At 42.1% G+C, this 24,827-nt stretch overlaps 1 protein-coding gene across 2 annotated transcripts; it reads left to right on the top strand.

The window, feature by feature from the left end:
* Positions 1–5,057: 5,057 nt before the first annotated feature.
* Positions 5,058–24,140, top strand: LOC128424179 (phospholipase A and acyltransferase 2-like). 2 transcript variants are annotated; one of them, XM_053410072.1, is made up of 7 exons: positions 5,058–5,204; positions 8,622–8,703; positions 14,874–15,015; positions 15,636–15,904; positions 22,558–22,657; positions 23,072–23,217; positions 23,947–24,140. In XM_053410072.1, the coding sequence occupies exons 2-7, from the start codon at positions 8,695–8,697 to the stop codon at positions 23,995–23,997; spliced, it is 717 nt and encodes a 238-aa protein (XP_053266047.1). In that variant the 5' UTR covers positions 5,058–5,204; positions 8,622–8,694; the 3' UTR covers positions 23,998–24,140. The 2 variants fall into 2 exon arrangements, with proteins under 2 accessions (XP_053266047.1, XP_053266046.1); XM_053410071.1 differs by having other exon boundaries at positions 5,066–5,204; positions 23,072–23,340.
* The last annotated feature ends 687 nt before the right edge of the window (positions 24,141–24,827 follow it).

The following is a 24,827-nucleotide window of genomic DNA, read 5'->3' as shown; positions in this document are numbered from 1 at the left end:
AAAGACCTAACCCTAACCCTAACCCTAACCCTTGAGGTATTGCAGTCCTGAGCCAGTTAAGGCTTTATAGGTCAAAACCAGCACTTTGAATTGGGTCCGGAATTGCTCCTGTGTCCTGCACAATGCCATAGCAACAGATATATGTAAGCAAAGTTATAAATTTGTCCCATAGAGAATGTTTCATTTCCCTGTCAGTGTTATCTTGCTACATGAAGAATGTCTGAGTCCAGTTTAATTATTGTTCTCCTGGCTTTAATGCCACCCTCCCAGTCTCCTGCTGAAGGCCAGCGAGAGGCTCGTGATGGGTATTATGCTAGCAGAAAGACAGAAATGCATCTTTTATTCACTAATTGGGGATGCAGGAAGAATTAGCAAGCTGTCGGGGCTTCAGACTAGTTGACCTTGTTCTTTCAATGTCTTGCAATATTAGAGTCATTTTGCAAAGCAAGCAAGCTTCTTATACTGTATGAGGAGAAAAGCATAAAGTAAGAAGCATGTAGAAACAGGGAGAAATTGGGGTCACAAGTCCATTCATTGGAAAAGTACAATTACGTCATAACTTAAAGCAGAGCGGGGTGCATAGCTCTGTTGGATCTACTTTGTATTTTACTAGAACCCCAAGTTCTGGTCATCAGAGCCAGATTTAAAAAGACATGTCCTTTCAATGAAAGCATAAGATGCCTCTGAGCACATTTTGAGCCTAAGAGTTTATTTTCAGCCGAATTCATGGTCCTTGCACACAAAGGTCCACTCCTGGTATTAGCTCTCCTTTCCTTACAGCTGTCTAATTTAGGTGGGGAAAGATGGTTTGCAGTTGCTATGCTTAAACAACTGGGAATCAGAAATACTTGCTGATCTACTGCTAATCACTCTGAGATCTACCAGTAGATCTACCTTCTTCCTAGCCATAGCTTAAATGTTCTTTTAGGAAGAAAATTGGGCCCAGGTAGCTTCCCTTCCACTTCAGAGTGCCTCTCTGTTTAGCTAGCTGTAGTACTGAGAGAAATACCAACTAGAAAAGGTCCTTAGGGTTAGAGATGCTTCAGAAATAGTCAGTGTGTCCCAGACAGGGATTTTCTCCTGCCGAAACTTAGTTCTAGCACCAGGTGACCACAAACCTAGACCAGGGCCAGTGGCAAGTGGAAGAAGGAGGGGAGGAGGAGGCAGAAGAGAGAAGCCCAGACTGGTGCAGGTTCATTGGGGCCTGCAACTGAATAGACAAAACAAGGGTGTCAATAACTCACCTAGCGGACATTTCTGTCTTTCTCCACACCCTTCTGAAAAGCTTCCAGGTGTCAAAAGGACTTGTGCTGTAGTAGAGTGTCGGATATCATCTTTGGCCAGAGCAAATACCTTAAGGGCATCTCAAGAGCAACTTTACAAACACTGGGGCTGGTACAGTGCCAGTGATGATATATGGACAATTTATACAAATGGGAAAGTCCAAGGAGCTCATTAAGTGCAAGTGATCACTCAGGTGGTCATTCAGTGAATAGTGAGAGCCTGCTTCAGTTTGAGTTTTAAAAGGGGAAATCGAGCTCTCACCACCACCAAAATAAAATATACAAAATACAAATTGCTTGGGTAGCAATATGTTGTTGTAGCTGACACTTTTGAAATAACGGTGGTACAAAGAAATAGCGGAAATTCTTAGAAAAGAACAGTTTAGCTTAGTTGCGTGGGAGGTATAACATCTGATGGGTTTTAAGATGCTGCATCTATTCTTATACTCTGACTTGTTACTCGGTTAGTAACAAGTGTGCTAATATTATGATACCAAAGAGTCCTGTGACAAACAGTGAGTTGTGGCATAAGGATCCACAGATTACAATCCCCTTCATTGGATTCATGAAGTATTATCCTGAGTTGAAAGTTACATATATATGCATGGTTTGTGGGCAGATATTATTATAATGAAGGAAGAGGGAAACTGAACGGGTTTTGCACCAAGGGAGGAAATATGGGGATATTAAACCCATCAAAGCTAGATGGGTGAATAGGCCCATTCCCAATACCATTTGCATCAGTGTTACGTGCATCCATCACATTTGACTGTAATTATCTCCACATTTGGCTGCAATTATCCGCACAAATTACTAAATGGCAATGCAGATGTAATATGTCTAGAATGCCTCTGAACCCTCCTAGAATTATGGCCAAGTGAATGAAAACATGGGGAAGACCAAAGGCGGGGTGGAAGAGAGACAAACAGATATCTCAGAATGGAAAATGGAAAAAAGATACCGGCTATCTGAAAATGCTAAGATATACACTGATATAAGAAATGGAGAGTATATTGGAGAATGGAAACCCACTGTTACCGGAGATGCAATTGTTGCAGTGCCATCGATTTTAATTTTGAGTTCTTTTGTGGATAAGAACTGCCTCAACTATTGATTTATATGACACAGGTTTCATGAATTAGGCTGGTGCCAAAATGAGTACTTGGAGAAGCATCCTAGCAACAGAGCAATCATTCGGTTTGTTATTTCAGCAGACTTTGAATTCATTGTTGGAGCTATGCTCATCTTTATTACCAGTTTGCTTGCTTTAGATGTTCTCAGCATATTTTTTCCTCACAGCGATGGAAGAGCAGCAGTGGAGCCGGATCTAAAATATAATTTGCTGATTTGATGACAATTCTGTGGGAGGGAGGCAGGAGAGGATATATTGTTTAATGATATCCTTCCTAACTTGCGCTAGCAAGTTCTATATCTTAGCAGAGTTTAAACATTCCCCTTTAAACCAGGGGTCAGTAAACTTTTTCAGCAGGGGGCCGGTCCACTGTCCCTCAGACCTTGTGGGGGGCCGGACTATATTTTTTGGGGGGATGAACAAATTCCTATGACCCACAAATAACCCAGAGATGCATTTTAAATAAAAGCACACATTCTACTCATGTAAAAACACCAGGCAGGCCTCACAAATAACCCAGAGATGCATTTTAAATAAAAGGACACATTCTACTAATGCAAAAACATGCTGATTCCCGAACCATCCATGGGCCAGATTTAGAAGGTGATTGGGCTGCATCTGGCCCCCGGGCCTTAGTTTGCCTACTCATGCTTTAAATGGACAGCGGTTTGCTTGTTGCAAGTTCGTCTGAACCTCTCTCTATAAGATTCCTAGTAAGATCCCTTCTTGTTCCTCTTAAAAAGAATATAAACGACAATCTTATCAAAGTGAATATAAAAGGAGTTTACTCACAATCATTCAGTTCACAGTTGGATCCCTGAAGGTGGACTCAGGTTACAAAATTATATACACATGTGGAACTATCCCATAAGGGGGTTAGTTCCTAAGTGATTGCGAACAGGCAGTGCTCCCTTGCCCAGGTTTGGCCTCACACACTCTAGTCACATGCAGAGGAAGTTTTGTCCTGGCTCAGAAGGAAACAGGAAGTTTTCTCCTGGGTGATACAAAGCATTCCCTAGCATGTCCACTCTAGGAATGTTGTACTTGACTGCTATGTGTTTCACATCCCACAAATTCTCCTTTAATTCGCATTTTGGATATAGGAGATGAGATATGGCAGAGTCAGATGATGAAGATGATGATGATGTTGATGATTTATACCCTGCCCACCTGGCTGGGTGTCCCCAGCCACTCTGGGCAGCTTATAGCATGCTTCTCACATGTTGGGAACAGGGAGAGGAATCTTCCCTTCACCATCGTAAGAGATTGCCTCCTTCCATGAAAGCCTGCTCACACCCTTAGACTTGGCAGAGGGGCCCTTTTATGTCCTATCAATGATGATGGGGATTAATTAGACATTAGTATCTCAAGGAGACATACAACAGTAATGATAGAGGCTCTGATGATGGAGACCAAAGAAAGACCACACCTAAATCATGGAAAGCCATCCCCTGGGACGCTCAGTTGGTTCCCTCTCTTATGGTATTTCACAATTTGGCAAAAACCTTCTGAAGAAGGTGTTTGCTTAATTTGATAGGTTTTTCCCCATCCAGTGCTGCACTTGTCCCTGTTCTTATTATATTGTACAAAGACTTCTATTTTATTTTATGGTTGGTTATAATTATTGTTAGTCATCATGGATGGTGTTCAGGCACCAGAAATGCAGATCTAGTTTTTATATATATAAATAAGATGCTATGTTTAGTTTATAAATTCTTGGAAGAAGAAAACCACAATTTCTGCTGAACTCTTGTTCAGGTTTAATGCCAATGTTTTTAGCAGCAGGAATCACATAAAGGTATCCCCTCAGTTTTCTTGCTGTACCATTGCACTACAAAATGTTGGCCATTTAGGGATTTAGCTCAGAAGATCTCAAAGGGTCTAGGTTTGTAGTCATGAAAAGTCACAGGCACACCCCCTCATTTAAAGTGTGATAAATTACAGCTTTCTGGACTTTGAGTCATGCAAATAAAAAAGTGAAAAACCTTCAGTAATATGCCAATTTGTTTTCCTCAGATTTAACTTTTGGGGCAAAACTTAGAACATCTTTTAAAAACCTGTAAACCTTCCCCTGCATATCACAACATTCATGCATTTATTGTTGATGGAAAGAGAATGGTGTTTTTCTCATTGATAAAAATATGCGGGTGGCACTGTGGGTTAAACCACAGAGCCTAGGACTTGCTGATCAGAAGGTCGGCGGTTCGAATCCCCGCGACGGGGTGAGCTCCCATTGCTCGGTCCCTGCTCCTGCCAACCTAGCAGTTCAAAAGCACCTCAAAGTGCAAGTAAATAAATAGGTACCGCTCCGGCAGGAAGGTAAACGGCGTTTCCGTGCGCTGCTCTGGTTCACCAGAAACGGCTTAGTCATGCTGGCCACATGACTTGGAAGCTGTATGCCGGCTCCCTCGGCCAATAAAGCGAGATGAGCGCCGCAACCCCAAAGTCGGCCACGACTGGACCTAATGGTCAGGGGTCCCTTTACCTTTACTAAACTGCATTAACTGAACGGCTTTGTCAGACAGGTAAGAAAACGTTTTCTCTATAACGGCCACTCAAGGGCTAATGTTCACCAATTGTTCGGTTACAAACAAAATCCTGGTTCTTTGCGTTTAAGATTTAAGAGTCCTTGTAAAACTGAAGATGTGAGGAAATGTTTCTTTCTGATTTACAGGTTGCGCAGCTTTTGACGGTTCCGAGCTCTGCTTCTTTATGGGTTTCTTTGGCTTGTTCAAGAAAGATGGAATTGCCACTTCACTGTATTGAAGCTAAGAAAACGGGTCGTGCTGGTAATCCTTTCTCCTTCCCTTTTGAACTGCCTTTTAGAAAAAGAATGGAATGGCTATTTGTGCCTGATTGATGTTTTGGTTGTGAGAAACGTGAAACTTTGGGAAATCATTGCAAGATCCATTTTCCATGTTCCTAGCACTTTTGATAGCCATTTGTTGATTTTATTTCAGACCAACTTAGAAACATGAGCGGGTGTATTTATACTGCAAAGCGAGCTCTGTCTTCCTTGCAAGGATTGTCAACCTGGTGCCCATGGGCACCAGCATACCCACCAGTAACTCTTATGCTGCCCCTAGTGGTCCTTGAGTTTCATTTAGGTGGTCTGTGGCGTGTTTGTAAAAATACAATTAAAAATCATACAGCACATTACAATTGCTACAACCGGCAGAAAAGAGATTTTAAGGGTCACGATCCCCAAACTTTATTCCAATCCTTGGGGAAAATTTGTGTACTAGTATCTAGTTATCAGACACCACTAAACGACTAAACAACAACAATCTAATTATCATATTTTTAAGGGGTTCCATAGATCTGTAAGTTACATTAAGCAACACGGAGTATGATTTAGGAACTAATCCTCCCCTCCCCCACTCATTGTGCTTATAGAACTTTTCAAATTGTGTTAAGGGTCTCAGAGCTTCATTTGATTAAAATAAATCCAGTTAGTATTAAGATTTGACAAAGTTAAATTTATGGTTAATAGATACAGGTTGATTGTTGATATAGAAATCTGGTAATGTGTATAAACCTTTGGATCCCCAGGGTTAAAATTGCTTATCTCTCCCTTGCTGGGGGAAAAAATCTGGCTGATGTGATATTGGGATTAATGGAAAAATAATAGGTGCAATCTTAGGTTGCCAGGTTTTCCATAGCCAAATAGTACAATTCTATATTTCCAGTATTGATTGAACGGCTTCCTTATTGCTGTGTCCTTAGTGCAAACTTAAACGTAGAAGTTCAACACCCTGATTATTTTTTTGCTCCTTCAGAAGCAATTCTAAAGCGACATACCTGTAATTCAATGAAACAGGCATTATCCAGGAAACACACCGATTGTGGACAAGTGACAATGAAAAGGAAAGCATAGCCAATAACTGCAAATAGAAGGCCACAAAACACAGTGCCTGTGGAGATGGAAACAGCAGCTCCTGCGACTAAAAAGAGGGAAACGGTTAGTTTTTAATTTGGAAATGTATCAAGCTTCTAGTATTTGGGAGGCATATGGGTGGACAATTACCTGTTTGTTTGTTTGTTTGTTTGTTTTGTTTAGTTGTGGGTGAACTTATCAGACGACACAGCGATTCTTCAAACAGCTCTTGTTTATTCACAGGCCAGAACAGAACTGAACTGAAGGGTTCAGTCAGCCTGCTTATATAGAGCTCCAGTACAACGTAACTGTAACAATTTTCTAAAACTATCCAATCACTGAATGCCGCTTTCAATTCCTTATTTGCATAACTATCTACAGTATCCCCCTGCTGGCCCCTGCTGGCTTCAGTACATAACATGTTTGTTTGTTTGTTTGTTTGTTTACGACTGATTAGCATAATGCCTGTCATGCCAATGAGGAGAATGTATATGGAGGTACGTGTCTTAGACTGAGTCAGAACTATTGGTCCATGTGGCTCAGTAATATCCACACCGATTGGCTGGGGCTCTCTGGGGCTTCTGACAGGGGTCAGAATGTACCTCCATATACATTCTCCTCATTGTCAGAATGTCCCCTGGAGATGTTTGGCATAGTATTGAAGAAGGCCATTCCCTTTTGGTGAAAGGCAGTGTTGTCCCATTCACTAGCAAGGAGTTCACAAGTCCAGTGTGTTAGTTTCCCCCCCAAACGTATGAATGGTAAAAGAAATTAAAATGGGAGAAAATAAAACAAAGTGGTACACTTAGGAATACCAATGAGGTGAAGGCTCATTCTGATCTCAGTCCCTGATGACCCCAGCCTTTGGAATTCAAGCCAACTTTTATTTGTTGTGTGGCACTGCCCTGGGATAATGTGGTGCATTAATTTGAAATTTTTAAAAAAGTAAGTGTATATTCCTGAACATATCTACTAAGAAGTTTCTATAAACACTAATCTCAGTATGAATCTACATAGGAAAATGCAAAAAAATTATACAGTATATACGGTAAATATTTTGTTGTTAATTATTCTTATTTATTACCCACCCTCAACTATCAAAATTCAGGGTAAAGAGGCGCATTTGCCAGAAGCTATATAATGACGGTGCCAGGCACACCTCTGTTACATTGCTTAGGGCTGCCACAGAAAATGCCCGATTTATAGCATAATGATTAGCATAATGCCTGTCATGTCAATGAGGAGAATGTATATGTATAGGAAAATGCAAAAGAAAATTATATATAAATATTTTATTGTTAATTATTCTTATTAATTATTCTTATTAATTACTTCTGGCATTTGCCAGAAGCTATATAATGACGGTGACAGGCACACCTCTGTTACATTGCTTAGGGCTGCCACAGAAAATGCCTGATTTATATAAGGGGGAAATAGGTCCCTCCTCTTACGAGACATTTTACCATTGAGTGCACACACAAGTTTTGACGAATAATAATAGCCATTTATTATTTGATGGCCTGAGGTCATCAAAGCAAAGTACAAGACTAAGATTTTAAAAAATACAAAAAATAAAGGTATTCTAAAAACGGTGAGACCATTCCTACACACTCAAAAGGCAATGAAACCATTCCTACCAAGGTACAAGTCATAAATGACTGGGCTGTGCCTTGGGGAAAGCCTTCTTAAACAAAACTGTCTCCAACGTTCAGTAATGTTGAACAGAGTCCCATCTGTCTCAATATGTTTTGTCTTCCTGGTTTTGGTTCCCATCTGAGACCAAAAGTGACAGAAGCTCTGGCCAAACCCACAACCCATAGCTAGTGCACTGCTTTTGACTTGATGGGTTACAGATTATTCACATCTGATTTACACCCCCCCCCATTTTTCATGGATGTCAGTGAGGTTTCTGCACGCATCTTAGTAGCAGTTTTCATAGAGGAATCCGAAGGGAGGGATTGTTTCAATATCTCTTTTGGTGGAAGTCATTTTTCATGGAATGCTTTTACAGTTCTTTCTTTCTTTCTTTCTTTCTTTCTCTCTCTCTCTCTCTCTCTCTCTCTCTCTCTCTCTCTCTCTCTGCTCTGCCATGAATCGAAAAAATCTAGTTACACTTCTAGAAGTGAAAAGAACCAGGAATGACCTCTAAAATGTTGGGATATTGGGGAGTTGGGGTGAGGGCTCTAGGCCTCTTTGGCATGTGGAAAACTATCCTGGCAGGGAAAACCTGTTTCCTGTTGTTTTTCTACACTAAGGAAGTGTTGCCAGGAGATGTTATATTGACGTCAACTGCTGCCTTGCTGAGAACATTTTTTATTTATTTATTTAGTATATGAAGTTAAAACGAAACTGAAAATGAACAAAAACATCTGAGGCTTGAAAGGAGGTGAGAGCAGAACATTATGGCTGAGGTAAGAACCCCTTTGAATAGGGGATATTTTCTATCAATCCCCACCCAGTCCAAAATACCTTCCCTTTGATTGTTTTCCCATTAGTTGGTGTTCAATATATGATGAGACATGCGAACAATCTGAGAGACTGTTGGAGGACAATCCTAGGCTGGCTTCTAACAAGATCCCATTATAAAAGAACAAGAGTTATTGAATAAAAACGAAAACATCAAATCAATCAAGATTTAGGTTTTCTGTCTTCATCCTTTGGTGTGAATTTTGAAGGATGGCTCTGTTTCAGTTTGTGCATTGTTTTGTAAAGTGCAGATTAGTTAAGAATTTGAATGTGAATTGAATCAAATTTCTCCCTGCTGCCTCTAGATGTGGTAGAGGACACTGATCAACGTTGAAGTAAGGTTCAGTTGCCAGTCTGGTCAACTTCTGTACTTGGAATGGATGCCGCCATCTTGTTTCAGGCCACCCTTGACACATACAACATTTTGCTGCAGGCCTCGGTTGCTAAAAATCAATACGTGTCTGTATAAAGAATCCCACAACAATGTAGCTTGTGAATTCCTTGGCATTTGGGTTTTCATAGCCCACTTCAATGGAGGAGGGGAAAGAGTCTTCTTTACTTGTGCGTTTAGCTGAAATCTCAGCCCTCAATCCTTCTTCCTTCACCCCAACTTCCCATTTTCTCAATATGTTTTTGCTTCCTGGTTTTGGTTCCCATCTCCCATCTGAGACCAAAAGTGACAGAGGCTCTGGCTTTCTTTCTCTCTCTGTTCTGCCATGAAAAAAAAAGCTAGTTAAGAAAAACTCATGAACAACAATACCATAATTAAAAAATAAATGAGAAGGGAAAAAATATATCCAAGACACATCATATTGAAAGAGAATATGCCCTGGTCTTCAAGGATGGCTTTTCAAAGGAGGTGGGCAGGCTGGGAATCCTCGTGCATTCATGGTATGTTAAGCATAGCCCTTTGGCTCCTGGTGTTTGGACTTTGCAAATACAGTCGTACCTTGGCTCCTGAATGCCTTGGGAGTCAAATGATCCGGTTCCCGAACAGTCAAAACCCAGAAGTGAGTGTTGCAGTTTTCGAATCTTCGTTTGGAAGCTGAATGTCTGACAGGGCTCTCATGGCTTCCAATTAGCTGCAGGAGTTTCCTGCAGCCAATCAGAAGCCGCGCTATGGAAGGTGAACGTTTTGGAAGTCTAATGGACTTCCGGAACGGATTCTGTTCGACTTCTGAGGTACGACTGTACTTGGAAATCAAAGTACAGTGATGAAATAAAGACGTCCCATTAGCTAAAAACAGATGCATGTTGAATATTTATAATAATAATAATAATAATAATAATAATAATTATTATTATTATTATTATTATTATTATTTATTATTTATACCCCACCCATCTGGCTGAGTTTCCCCAGCCGCTCTGGGCGGCTCCCAATCAAATGTTAAAAACAGTACAGCACACACTGTAACACAGTGTGCACAGTACAGCACACACTTTAAAACACACACACGCACAAATGGGATTTCTAAAATTGAAGGAGCACAGGAGCCATTGAAACTTAAGAAAGAGTTTCACATACCGGTCCACCTATTTACAGCTTCAGAAATATGGTAATGGTGTTAATGCAACTGAGCTCAAATTAGTTACTTGGCTCCAGAGCTACATTTAAAAAGGCAGAGCAAAATGCTGGTAGTGAGCTATTAATTAGGCTTTATCTGGTTCAGTACTCTTAATTTTGAAATGAATTTTTGGTTGCTTAGCAGCTATCAATAGATCAGTCTGAACAGCACATGGTCCTTAATAACAAACACACTTCTTTGAAAGTGGATTGCAGTGACACTGAGGAAGCTTCTTTCCACATGGATTCGCTCAGCATTAGAGTGTAACGGAATTTCATGTGCAGCAGGTGGGCTGCTGTTTCGGAACAATTACAGGGAGTCACAAACACCAGCCACATATCCATTCTCCAAGACATCTGAACGTGGCATTTCTTCATTTTGAAAATAACCTGACTGCCCCATTTGCGGGTGACAAATGGGAAGGGCCATTTTTTCACGTGGGGGTAAAGTCCTTCTCCATACTTCTTAAACTTCTGGAAACAAGATCAGGCTGAGGATCCAAGAGATTCCTGGGTGCTCTTCAGAAGATTTCAAGGGTGTTTAATGCTGTGAATCTTTACCTACAGTCAACCCAAAGAACTATGCAAGTCTTATATCACAAAATGTCAATAAGTCTCCAGTGACTTAATTGCAATGGAAGCAGAACCTGAGGACATTCTGAGCCCCTGAACTCCTCAATGCTTGGAGAATTGGGACACACAGAGAGAGAGAGAGAGAGAGAGAGAGAGGCAGGCAGGCAGGCAGGCAGGCAGGCAAACAAACAAACAAACAAACAAACACACTCGTCGTCACAGCGGGTACAAGGATCAGAAAGAAACTGTCTGGAAGACAGAGATAGCTGCAGCTTCTAGGATGCAGCAATTGTGAAGGGGAAGTCTTCCCAATCAACTGTATGTCCATGCCAAGGAAAAGCATCACCTGCTTGAGGGGTGGTGAACCTGTGACCCTGCAGACATGGGCCATGGTGATGGGCAATGGAGTCCAACAATATGTAGAAAGCAGCATGTTGGCTACCCTTGCCTCAGACAGAGATTGTGGTGAATGGGTCTTGTAGGGCAGGAAACCATTGCAGAACAGCCAGAACATAAATACAAGGAGCCTAGCAGGCTGGGAGGACAGGAAAAAAGTGATATGGTTATTTTCCTTTTTGTTGTGTAATTGGGTAGAAGTCTTTTCCTTACACTTCTAGAAGTGAAAGGAACCAGGAATGACCTCTAAAATGTTGGAATATTGGTGAGTTGGGGTGGGGGCTCTAAGCCTCTTTGGCATGTGTAAAACTATCCTGGCAAGTGTTGCCAGGAGAAGTTATACTGATGACAACTGTTGCCTTGCTAATAACATGTTGTTGTTTTTTAAGGCTATAAAGTGAAAACGAAACTGAAAAAGATCTATAAATATCTGAGGACTGAAAGGAGGTGAGAGCAGAACATTATGGCTCAGGTAAGTACCTCTTTGCATTGGGGACATTGGCTATCGATCCCCACCCAGTCCAAAATACCTTCCATTTGATTGTCTTCCCTTTGACTGTTTTTTTCAAAGTAAGAGTTGCTACTTGACTTGCTGCTTGCCTTACACTGCTATCTCTGCTGCAAGCCAACGTACGTTGAACACAGTGAGACTAACTTCTGTGTAAGAATGCTTAGGATAGTTTTGTCTCTAGATCAGAGCTTTCCAAACTGAGTGTTGCGACACATTCGTGTGTCAGCTGCAGTGTGTCAGTGTTTTCATGAGAATGGTCCCTGCGCTCCTCCCGGGCTGGAAAGGGGTTAGTTTAACCTCCGGTTTGCTAGTGAAACTGAATTACTGTGTCACAAAATGCTGCGTGTATAAAAAGTGTGTCACCAGCAAGAAAAGTTTGGAAAGCTCTGCTTTAGCTCCTTTCCCCTGCCTTGCAAGTCTGACTTACAAAAACTGCAATGAATAATCACAGGGTCCCAAATTCATCTGCTCGTGGGAAGAGAGCGAGGCTCCTGCAAGCCACGGATACTAAGTTTTGGTTTCTTGCAAAAAGAGAGCTTGGAATGAAATCCATGATAAGAGCAGCAACTCAGTAAAGTGCTGGGCTCTGTACTGTTTATATGCCTGTAATTTTATGTAAGTTTTCTGGACTTAATTTTTTTTTTTTTTTTGCTTTACTTTCATTTTTATACTTTATTTTATTGTGCAACAGTTGAACTGTTTTTGTTTCTACCTCTAGCTTGTTATAAAACCAATAAATGTTTGGTCTTTTAAAAAAGAGCTGGGAAGGGAAACAAACCTCGAGAACAGGAAAGAGCTAAGAATAGGGTGATTTCCTCAGTGAAAGGGGATTTCCATCTGGCCTTGCAGCATCTACAGTGGTACCTCTGGTTACGTATTTAAATCGTTCCGGAGGTCCGTTCTTAACCTGAAACTGTTCTTAACATGAAGCACCACTTTAGCTAATGGGGCCTCCTGCTGCCGCCGCACCGCCAGATTACAATTTCTGTTCTCATCCTGAAGCAAAGTTCTTAACCCGAGGTACTATTTCTGGTACCTGTATGGAAGTGAGAGCTGGACCATAAAGAAGGCTGATTGCCGAAGAATTGGTGCTTTTGAATTCTGGTGCTGGAGAAGACTCTTGAGAGTCCCATGGACTACAAGAAGAACAAACCTATCCATTCTTAAGGAAACCAGCCCTGAGTGCTCACTGGAAGGACAGATCATGAAGCTGAGGCTCCAATACTTTGGCCACCTCATGAGAAGAGAAGACTCCCTGGAAAAGACCCTGATGTTGGGAAAGATTGAGGGCACAAGGAGAAGGGGACGACAGAGGACGAGATGGTAGGACAGTGTTCTCGAAGCATGAGTTTGACCAAACTGCGGGAGGCAGTGGAAGACAGGAGTGCCTGGCGTGCTCTGGTCCAGGGGGTCACGAAGAGTCGGACACGACTAAACGACTAAACAACAACAACAACACCACTATTTCTGGGTTAGCGGAGTCTGTAACCTGAAGCGTCTGTAACCCAAGGTACCACTGTATTGGATAGGGCAGGAGGTGATGTGGTGCTTTTCTCAGGCTTAAAGAACATGAGAATAGCTTGCATCCTGTTCTCTTAGTGCAGTGGTGGCAAACCTATGGCACACATGCCAGAGACGGCACTCAGGCCTCTCTGTGGGCATGTGAGCCATTGCCCCAGCTGGTAGCTTCCGTGCTGGGGGGGGGAGGAGGAAGAGGAGAGGAGGGCTCGGGTGCAAGCAGGAGTGGAGTGCTTGCATGCAAGTAGGAGCAGGGTCGGCCAGCTTAGCTATGGAGCGCCTGGCTGCCTTCACAGGGTTGCAGGGGGCTCTTTTAAACTTCTCCCCTGAGGAGAGTGCAGCCGCGAACCCCTCAAGGGAAAGTGTGAAGGAGCCTGCACCTCCCCAGCTGAGCAGTCTCGATCCAGCTCTTGTTCCCGTGCAAGCAGCAACGCTGCCTAGTGGGGCAGCCCAATCCCACTCCTACTTGCCCGCAAGCGGGAGCAGGTGGGGCAGGGACATTCCTTGCCTGCTCGCTTGCCACTCAGGCCCAGCCTTCCCTCACTCAGCACCAGGGCTGCCACAGCTGGAGGAGGAGGGGGTGGTTGCTGTTGTAGCGGCAGTGGCTGGAACCAGGTGCCTGCTCGCTTGTCACCCGCCCGCCTTCCCTCACTAGGAAAATGGAAGTGTGGCACTCAAAATGGAAGTTATACTCAGAATAGAGCACGTTCGGCTTCTGAAAAAGGTTCCAAAACCGGAACGCTCATTTCCAGGTTTGAAGTATTCAGGTTCCAAGCAGTTCGAGAACTAAGCTGTTCGAAAACTGAGGTGCAACTGTATTTATTTCCCCCAATTTGAACTGGATTTATTCCCCCCCCCCAGTGGTGAACACACACACACACACAAATAAATGGCCAGAGTTTCCACTTTGGGGGGAATTTTTTAAAGCTGGATTCAGCAAAAATCAGCCAGGACGTGTGACAGCCCTAAAATAAGAAAGAACTTTTAAAGAAGACTGGGAAAGATTTGTAGAATATTTGAAAAAGCATTACAGACATATTAAATGTTAACAGGATTTCAGCGATATGAAGTATACTGGAAGAAAAAGTGAAAAAGAGAGAAAATGGAAAATATAGAATATGCAGTGGTAGAGGTTTAATAAAATGAACCATGGACGGGGGAGAAGGGAAGTCAGTGGAAAATGTATGGTTTGTATTTTGGCTTAATATTATTGTGCAAATTTGTAAAATTGAAAATGATAAATACAATAAAAAGGATTACGATGCCACAGAGTGAGGTCTGGGATAAATATTTGACATAAGCTACACAGGTGTAAGAAATCTGTGATCCTCCAGATGTGGCTGGATTTGAACTCCCATCAACCCTAGCAACTGTGGCTAATGTCCTGGGGTTATGGGAGTTGTGGTGCAGCAACATCTGGAAGACCACAACTTCTCTATCCCTGAGCTACAGTATAAAAGAAAGGGCTGCCTCTGTGGCTGTGATCCTATGTATTTGGGAGTGTGTTTCATTGAACCTAATGGGACTTACTTCTGAATAAACTTGCACAGAAGTTTTACGACGGAATAAATTGGCTCACTTACGTCTGCCAGAGCCCAAAGCCTGGAGACCAGATTGAGATTTCTCGATTTGGTTCCCGACACTGGGCTATCTACGTAGGTGATGGATATGTGGTCCACCTGACTCCTGCAGGTAAGAGCTTCTCATTATTTCCTACAAAAGGGTGATTTTATGAGAGGCAAGAATAAGATAGAGAACATTGGCAGATTACCCCTGAAGAAACACAGCCCTTGGGGGGGGGAAGGTTCCCCACCGCTGGCTTAGGGACTAATTGTCGCTGGAAGTTCTATGTCCTGATACAGTGGTACCACGGGTTACATACGCTTCAGGTTACAGACTCCGCTAACCCAGAAATAGTGCTTCAGGTTAAGAACTTTGCCTCAGGATGAGAACAGAGCAGCAGGAGGCCCCATTAGCTAAAGTGGTGCTTCAGGTTAGGAACAGTTTCAGGTTAAGTACGGACCTCCGGAACAAATTATGTACTTAACCCGAGGTACCATTGTACTTGCAATTGTTGTAAGCCAGTTAGAGGACTGCTTTGTAGCCAAGAGATTGCATTCTGGTTGGTTGTAAGTTGTTTTGGGTTGCCTTGGGCAAGATAAGAGTGACTAACAATTTAAAAAAAAAATAGTATTTGTCAAAACAACAACAACAACTGATGTCTTCTTGAAGACAATGTTGTTGATGAAATGTAGCGAATCCAGGCCTAATGGTCACTGTTTCTGAGTTTCTTTTCTCTCTCTGTTCTTGAGATGGGAGTACAGGAAGTTTTTTCTCTATTTTTCTGCCTGCCGACACAAAAAAGGCAGTGGTGAAGAAAGAAAAGCTTTCATATGTGGCGGGGATAAGCAACTGGACGGTCAACAACAAGAAGGACAGAAAATATAAAGCCAGGCCTGTAAACGAAATAATTAGCACTGCAAACAAATATGTTGGGATGGAGATAGACTACAATGTGGCCACGAAGAACTGTGAACATTTTGTCGCCGAACTACGATATGGCCCACCTGACAGTAGACAGGTGTGTAGAATTTATTCACGTTTTCGTAGTGGCAATCTGTGCTGTGATATTGAAATTCTTTCCAAACTCTTGATCCTGGAAAATTAGGTGAGATTAAGAAGCAGGTAATTTACTTTATTTTTATGTAAATATAATAGTTGAGGAAAAGCTGCCAAATTATAGATGTAAAATACTAATAAAAGCTAAAAAAAAGACTGAAAAAACCGCACGACTGATGCGGAGCTCACGCCTATGCTACCACTAACGGCGCCATCTTTACCTGGAGTATATTGAAGGACTGCAAACCAGAACAGAAAAAAATGGATATCATAACTTTTAAAAATCACTTGAGTTCACACATTCAAATTGTCTGAAGGAACAAATGAAAAGATTAAAAACTCAGAACTCAGGTTTCCAAATTAATGACAGGCTTGTACCCTGATGAAAAACGTTGGGTCTGTATTCTTTTAATATTTTTTAAACTATAGCCACAGAACTCAGATTTTTGCACCAAAGCATGTTCTGTTACAAGGAATTAAGTTTTAAAGCATATTTTAAACCCAGAGTTAATTGCCTTGGAATCTGAGAATTTCGAATCTGGCTATTTCCTGTCTCCAAAAGAAACATTTAAAGCAAAGTTTCATATCAACTCAGTTGTGAGAAATGAAGGACCATCGGTCGCTGTGAATAAAAATGCTTAAACCTCTTATTTTTTGCAGGCAGAAGAAGCTTCTTTTCTAAACTGGATAGCAGACAAGATCGGTTTGTAAAGACCACTAGTTGGTGTTCAATATATGATGAGACATGTGAACAATCTAAAAGACTGTTGGAGGACAATCCTAGGTTGGCTTCTAAGAAGTTCCCATTTTAAAAGAACAACAGTTATTGAATAAAAACGAAAACATCAAATCAATCAAGATTTAGGTTTTCTGTCTTCATCCATTGGTGTGAATTTTGGAGGATGGCTCTGTTTCAGTTTGTGCATTGTTTTGTAAAGTGCAGATTAGTTAAGAATTTGAATGTGAATTGAATCAAATTTCTCCCTGCTGCCTCTAGATGTGGTAGAGGACACTTGGAATGGAGGATGCCGCCATCTTGTTTCAGGCCACCCTTGACACATACAACATTTTGCTGCAGGCCTTGGTTATTAAAAATCAATACGTGTCTGTATAAAGAATCCCACAACAGTGTAGCTTGTGAATTCATTGGCATTTGGGTTTTCATAGCCCCCTTCAATGGAGGAGGGGAAAGAGTCTTCTTTACTTGTGCATTTAGCTGAAATCTCAGCCCTCAATCCTTCTTCCTTCACCCCAACTTCCCATTTTCTCAATATGTTTTTGCTTCCTGGTTTTGGTTCCCATCTCCCATCTGAGACCAAAAGTGACAGAAGCTCTGGCCAAACCCACAACCCATAGCTAGTGCGCTGCTTTTGACTTGATGGGTTACAGATTATTCACATCTGATTTACAACCCCCATTTTTCATGGATGTCAGTGAGGTTTCTGCAAGCATCTTAGTAGCAGTTTTCATAGAGGAATCCAAAGGGAGGGATTGTTTCAATATCTCTTTTGGTGGAAGTCATTTTTCATGGAATGCTTTTACAGTTCTTTCTTTCTTTCTTTCTTTCTCTCTCTGTTCTGCCATGAATAAAAAAAAGCTAGTTAAGAAAAACTCATGAACAACAATACCATAATTAAAAAATAAATGAGAAGGGAAAAAATATATCCAAGACACATCATATTGAAAGAGAATATGCCCTGGTATTCAAAGGATGGCTTTTCAAAGGAGGTGGGCAGGCTGGGAAACCTCATGCATTCATGGTATGTTAAGCATAGCCCTTTGGCTCCTGGCATTTGGACTTTGCAAATACAGTTGTACCTTGGCTCCTGAATGCCTTGGGAGTCAAATGATCCTGTTCCCGAACAGTCAAAACCCAGAAGTGAGTGTTCCAGTTTTCGAATCTTCGTTTGGAAGCTGAATGTCTGACAGGGCTCTCATGGCTTCCGATTAGCTGCAGGAGTTTCCTGCAGCCAATCAGAAGCCGTGCTATGGAAGGTGAACGTTTCAGAAGTCTAATGGATTTCCGGAACAGATTCTGTTCGACTTCTGAGGTACGACTGTACTTGGAAATCAAAGTACAGTGATGAAATAAAGACGTCCCATTAGCTAAAAACAGATGCATGTTGAATATTTATAATAATAATAATAATAATAATAATAATAATAATAATAATAATTTATTATTTATACCCCACCCAACTGGCTGAGTTTCCCCAGCCGCTCTGGGCGGCTCCCAATCAAATGTTAAAAACAGTACAGCACACACTGTAACACAGTGTGCACAGTACAGCACACACTTTAAAACACACACACGCACAAATGGGATTTCTAAAATTGAAGGCGCACAGGAGCCATTGAAACTTAAGAGTTTCACATACCGGTCCACCTATTTACAGCTTCAGAAATATGGTAATGGTGTTAATGCAACTGAGCTCAAATTAGTTACTTGGCTCCAGAGCTACATTTAAAAAGGCAGAGCAAAATGCTGGTAGTGAGCTATTAATTAGGCTTTATCTGGTTCAGTACTCTTAATTTTGAAATGAATTTTTGGTTGCTTAGCAGCTATCAATAGATCAGTCTGAACAGCACATGGTCCTTAATAACAAACACACTTCTTTGAAAGTGGATTGCAGTGACACTGAGGAAGCTTCTTTCCACATGGATTCGCTCAGCATTAGAGTGTAACGGAATTTCATGTGCAGCAGGTGGGCTGCTGTTTCGGAACAATTACAGGGAGTCACAAACACCAGCCACATATCCATTCTCCAAGACATCTGAACGTGGCATTTCTTCATTTTGAAAATAACCTGACTGCCCCATTTGCGGGTGACAAATGGGAAGGGCCATTTTTTCACGTGGGGGTAAAGTCCTTCTCCATACTTCTTAAACTTCTGGAAACAAGATCAGGCTGAGGATCCAAGAGATTCCTGGGTGCTCTTCAGAAGATTTCAAGGGTGTTTAATGCTGTGAATCTTTACCTACAGTCAACCCAAAGAACTATGCAAGTCTTATATCACAAAATGTCAATAAGTCTCCAGTGACTTAATTGCAATGGAAGCAGAACCTGAGGACATTCTGAGCCCCTGAACTCCTCAATTGCTTGGAGAATTGGGACACACACAGAGAGAGAGAGAGAGAGAGAGGCAGGCAGGCAGGCAGGCAGGCAGGCAAACAAACAAACAAACACACTCGTCGTCACAGCGGGTACAAGGATCAGAAAGAAACTGTCTGGAAGACAGAGATAGCTGCAGCTTCTAGGATGCAGCAATTGTGAAGGGGAAGTCTTCCCAATCAACTGTACGCCCATGCCAAGGAAAAGCATCACCTGCTTGAGGGGTGGTGAACCTGTGACCCTGCAGACATTGGCCATGGTGATGGGCAATGGAGTCCAACAATATGTAGAGAGCAGCATGTTGGCTACCCTTGCTTCAGACAGAGATTGTGGTGAATGGGTCTTGTAGGGCAGGAAACCATTGCAGAACAGCCAGAACATAAATACAAGGAGCCTAGCAAAATACAAGGACAGGAAAAACGTTTTTCCTGCTGTTTTTCTATACTAAGGAAGTGTTGCCAGGAGATGTTATATTGACGTCAACTGTTGCCTTCCTGAGAACATGATTTTTTTAAAAAAATAATAATTAAAGGATATAAAGTGATAACGAAACTGAAAAAGAACAAAAATATCTGAGGATTGAAAGGAGAGGACGGTGAGAGCAAAACATAATGGCTCAGGTAAGTACCTCTTTGCATAGGGGACACTGGCTATCGATCCCCACCCAGGCCAAAATACCTTCCCTTTGATTGTCTTCCCTTTGACTGTTTTTTCAAAGTAAGAATTGCCACTTGACTTGCTGCTTGCCTTACACTGCTATCTCTGGCTGCAAGCCAACGTACGTTGAACACAGTGAGACTAACTTCGGTGTAAGAATGCTTAGGATAGTTTTGTCTCTAGCTCAGAGCTTTCCAAACTGCGTGTTGCGACACATTCGTGTGTCGGCTGCAGTGCGTCGGTGCTTTCACATGAATACTCCCTGCGCTCCTCCCGGGCTGGAAAGGGGTTAGTTTAACCTCCGGTTTGCTAGTCAAACTGAATTACTGTGTCACAAAATGCTGCGTGTATAAAAAGTGTGTCACCAGCAAGAAAAGTTTGGAAAGCTCTGCTTTAGCTCCTTTCCCCTGCCTTGCAAGTCTGACTTACAAAAACTGCAATGAATAATCACAGGGTCCCAAATTCATCTGCTCGTGGGAAGAGAGCGAGGCTCCTGCAAGCCACGGATACTAAGTTTTGGTTTCTTGCAAAAAGAGAGCTTGGAATGAAATCCATGATAAGAGCAGCAACTCAGTAAAGTGCTGGGCTCTGTACTGTTTATATGCCTGTAATTTTATGTAAGTTTTCTGGACTTAAATTTTTTTTTTAAATTTGCTTTACTTTCATTTTTATACTTTATTTTATTGTGCAACAGTTGAACTGTTTTTGTTTCTAGCTTGTTATAAAACCAATAAATGTTTGGCCTTTTAAAAAAGAGCTGGGAAGGGAAACAAACCTCGAGAACAAGAAAGAGCTAAGAATAGGGTGATTTCCTCAGTGAAAGGGGATTTCCATCTGGCCTTGCAGCATCTACAGTGGTACCTCTGGTTACGTATTTAAATCGTTCCGGAGGTCCGTTCTTAACCTGAAACTGTTCTTAACATGAAGCACCACTTTAGCTAATGGGGCCTCCTGCTGCCGCCGCACCGCCAGATTACGATTTCTGTTCTCATCCTGAAGCAAAGTTCTTAACCTGAGGTACTATTTCTGGTACCTGTATGGAAGTGAGAGCTGGACCATAAAGAAGGCTGATTGCCAAAGAATTGATGCTTTTGAATTATGGTGCTGGAGGAGACTCTTGAGAGTCCCATGGACTACAAGAAGAACAAACCTATCCATTCTTAAGGAAATCAGCCCTGAGTGCTCACTGGAGGGACAGATCCTGAAGCTGAGACTCCAATACTTTGGCCACCTCATGAGAAGAGAAGACTCCCTGGAAAAGACCCTGATGTTGGGAAAGATTGAGGGCACAAGGAGAAGGGGACGACAGAGGACGAGATGGTTGGACAGTGTTCTCGAAGCTACCAGCATGAGTTTGACCAAAGTGCGGGAGGCAGTGCAAGACAGGAGTGCCTGGCGTGCTCTGGTCCATGGGGTCATGAAGAGTCGGACACGACTAAACGACTAAACAACAACAACAACACCACTATTTCTGGGTTAGCGGAGTCTGTAACCTGAAGCGTCTGTAACCCAAGGTACCACTGTATTGGATGGGGCAGGAGGTGATGTGGTGCTTTTCTCAGGCTTAAAGAACATGAGAATAGCTTGCATCCTGTTCTCTTAGTGCAGTGGTGGCAAACCTATGGCACACATGCCAGAGACGGCACTCAGGCCTCTCTGTGGGCATGTGAGCCATTGCCCCAGCTGGTAGCTTCCGTGCTGGGGGGGGGGAGGAGGAAGAGGAGAGGAGGGCTCGGGTGCAAGCAGGAGTGGAGTGCTTGCATGCAAGTAGGAGCAGGGTCGGCCAGCTCAGCTATGGAGCGCCTGGCTGCCTTCACAGGGTTGCAGGGGGCTCTTTTAAACTTCTCCCCTGAGGAGAGTGCAGCCGCGAACCCCTCAAGGGAAAGTGTGAAGGAGCCTGCACCTTATCTCATTCGGTTGCAACATCTTGGACATGCTGAACCACCAGGGCTCCTCAACCCCTTGGCTCTCACTCCCCTTTCCTGCGAAGGGTGCCAAGAGTCCAATAGTCTCAAGACAGCTTTCTGTTCATGCTCAGAGTCCCTCAGGACTCCTGAGGGAGGAGAAAGGGGAGGGAACAGGAAGGGGAATATATACTCTGTGCACATGACTGTGAACCCGTGCATGCTTTTTGTGAGTTATCACACTTGCTCCTTCTACCAGTTCATGGATGGTAGAAATAAAGCTTTTTCTCCGAAACTATTCCTTGAGTGTCTGTTGACTCCCATTCTCCCTTTCCATAAGAAAAAACTTTTAAAGAAGACTGGGAAAGATTTGTGGAATATTTGGAAAATCATTACAAACATATAAAAATGTTAACAGGATTTCAGCGATATGAAGTATACTGGAACAAAAAGTGAAAAAGAGAGAAAATGAAAAATATAGACTATGCAGTGGTAAAGGTTTAATAAAATGAACCATGGACAGGGGAGAAGGGAAGTCAGTGGAAAATGTATGGTTTGTATTTTGGCTTAATATTATTGTGCAAATTTATAAAATTGAAAATGATAAATACACAAAAAAAGATAATGATGCCACAGAGTGAGGTCTGGGATAAATATTTGCCATAAGCTACACAGGTGTAAGAAATCTGTTGTCCTCCAGATGTGGCTGGATTTGAACTCCCATCAACCCTAGCAACTATGGTTAATGTCCTGGGGTTATGGGAGTTGTGGTGCAGCAACATCCGGAAGGCCACAAATTCTCCATCCCTGAGCTACAGTATAAAAGAAAGGGCTGCCTCTGTGGCTGTGAGTGTGTTTCATTGAACCTAGTGGGACTTACTTCTGAATAAACTTGCACAGCTGTTTTACGACGCAATACATTGGACCACTTACCTCTGGGAGAGACCAAAGCCTGGAGACCAGATTGAGATTTATCGAATTGGTTACCAACACTGGGCTATCTACGTAGGTGATGGATATGTGGTCCACCTGACTTCTGCAGGTAAGAGCTTCTCATTATTTCCTAGAAAGAGTGATTTTATGAGAGGGAAGAATAAGATAAGAGAACATTGGCAGATTACCCCTGAAGAAACACAGCCCTTGGGGGGGGGGAGGTTCCCCACCGCTGGCTTAGGGACTAATTGTTGCTGGAAGTTCTATGTCCTGATACTTGCAATTGTTGTAAGCCAGTTAGAGGACTGCTTCGTAGCCAAGAGATTGCATTCTGGCTGGCTGTAAGTTGTTTTGGGTTGCCTTGGGCAAGATAAGAGTGACTAACAATTTTTAAAAAAATAATAGTATTTGTCAAAACAGCAACAACTGATGTCTTCTTGAAGACAATGTTGTTGATGAAATGCAGGGAATCCAGGCCTAATGGTCACTGCTTCTGAGTTTCTTTTCTCTCTCTCTTCTTGAGATGGGGGTACAGGAAGTTTTTTCTCTATTCCCCTGTCTGCCGTCACATCAAAGGCAATGGTGAAGAAAGAAAAGCTTTCATATGTGGCGGGGATGAGCAGCTGGAAGGTCAACAACGAGAAGGACAGAAAATATAATGCCAGGCCTGTAAGTGAAATAATTAGCATTGCAAACCAATGTGTTGGGATGGAGATAGACTACGATGTGGAAACGATGAACTGTGAACATTTTGCCTCCATACTACGATATGGCCAACCTGACAGTAGACAGGTGTGTAGAATTTATTCACGTTTTCGTAGTGGCAATCTGTGCTGTGATATTGAAATTCTTTCTAAACTCTTGCTCCTGGAAAATGAGGTGAGATTAAGAAGCAGTTAATTTACTTTATTTTTATGTAGATTTAATTTCTAACCCTGATTTACAAAGATGAGGAGCAGAACTGAACATTTACTTGGCGTATATTGAAGGACTGCAAACCAGAACAGGAAAGAAATAGATATCATAACTTTAAAAAATAACTTGAGTTCACACATTCATGTCTGAAGGGACAAATGAAAATATTAAAAACTCAGAACTCAGGTTTCCAAATTAATGACAGGCTTGTACCCTGATGAAAAATGTTGGGTCTGTATTCTTTTAATATAGCCACAGAATACATATTTTTGCACCACAGCATGTTCTTTTATAAGGAATTAATTTCTAAAGCATATTTTAAACCCAGAGTTAATTGCCTTAGAATTTGAGAATTTCAAATCTGGTTATTTTCTGTCTCCAAAAGAAACATTTAAAGCAATGTTTTATATCAACTCAGTTGTGAGAAATGAAGGACCATCAGTTGCTGTGAATAAAAATGCTTAAACCTCTTATTTTTTGCAGGCGGAAGTTGTTTCTGTTCTAAACCGGATACCAGACATGTTCCGTTCGTAAACACCATTAGTTGGTGTTAAATATATGATGAGACATGTGAACAATCTAAAAGACTGTTGGAGGACAATCCTAGGTTGGCTTCTAACAAGATCCCATTATAAAAGAACAAGTGTTATTGAATAAAAACAAAAACATCAAATCAATCAAGATTTAGGTTTTCTGTCTTCATCCATTGGTGTGAATTTTGAAGGATGGCTCTGTTTAAGTTTGTGCATTAAGAATTTGAATGTGAATTGAATCAAATTTCTCCCTGCTGCCTCTAGATGTGGTAGAGGACACTGATCAACGTTGTAGTAAGGTTCAGTTGCCAGTCTGGTCAACTTCTGTACTTGGAATAGAGGATGCCGCCATCTTGTTTCAGGCCACCCTTGACACATACAACATTTTGCTGCAGGCCTCGGTTGCTAAAAATCAATACGTGCCTGTATAAAGAATCCCACAACAGTGTAGCTTGTGAATTCATTGACATTTGGGGTTTCATAGCCCCCTTCAATGGAGGAGGGGAAAGAGTCTTCTTTACTTGTGCGTTTAGCTGAAATCTCAGCCCTCAATCCTTCTTCCTTCACCCCAACTTCCCATTTTCCTCTGGTCACAGTTCATTGCTACAGCACTCCTGAAGTAAAATGCCTTGTGGCATGAGTCTGAAATGTAATCACAGACCTTTCCACTTTCAATCTAAAGTTCTTCCTACAGAGTTAATGCAAAAGCCCGCTTCAAATGTTTCGGAGAAAAGTCAGGTGGCCCTTTTGCTGTTCTTACCCTCCTGACTGCCCACTGTGGTGTTTAAAAATTGTGTGATGGTTTAAAACTGCTCAGTGTACACTAGGTTC

The sequence above is a fragment of the Podarcis raffonei genome, chromosome 12 (genome assembly GCF_027172205.1).
Source record: "Podarcis raffonei isolate rPodRaf1 chromosome 12, rPodRaf1.pri, whole genome shotgun sequence".
NCBI lineage: Eukaryota > Metazoa > Chordata > Lepidosauria > Squamata > Lacertidae > Podarcis > Podarcis raffonei.
This window is presented reverse-complemented; position numbering and strand designations above follow the sequence as displayed.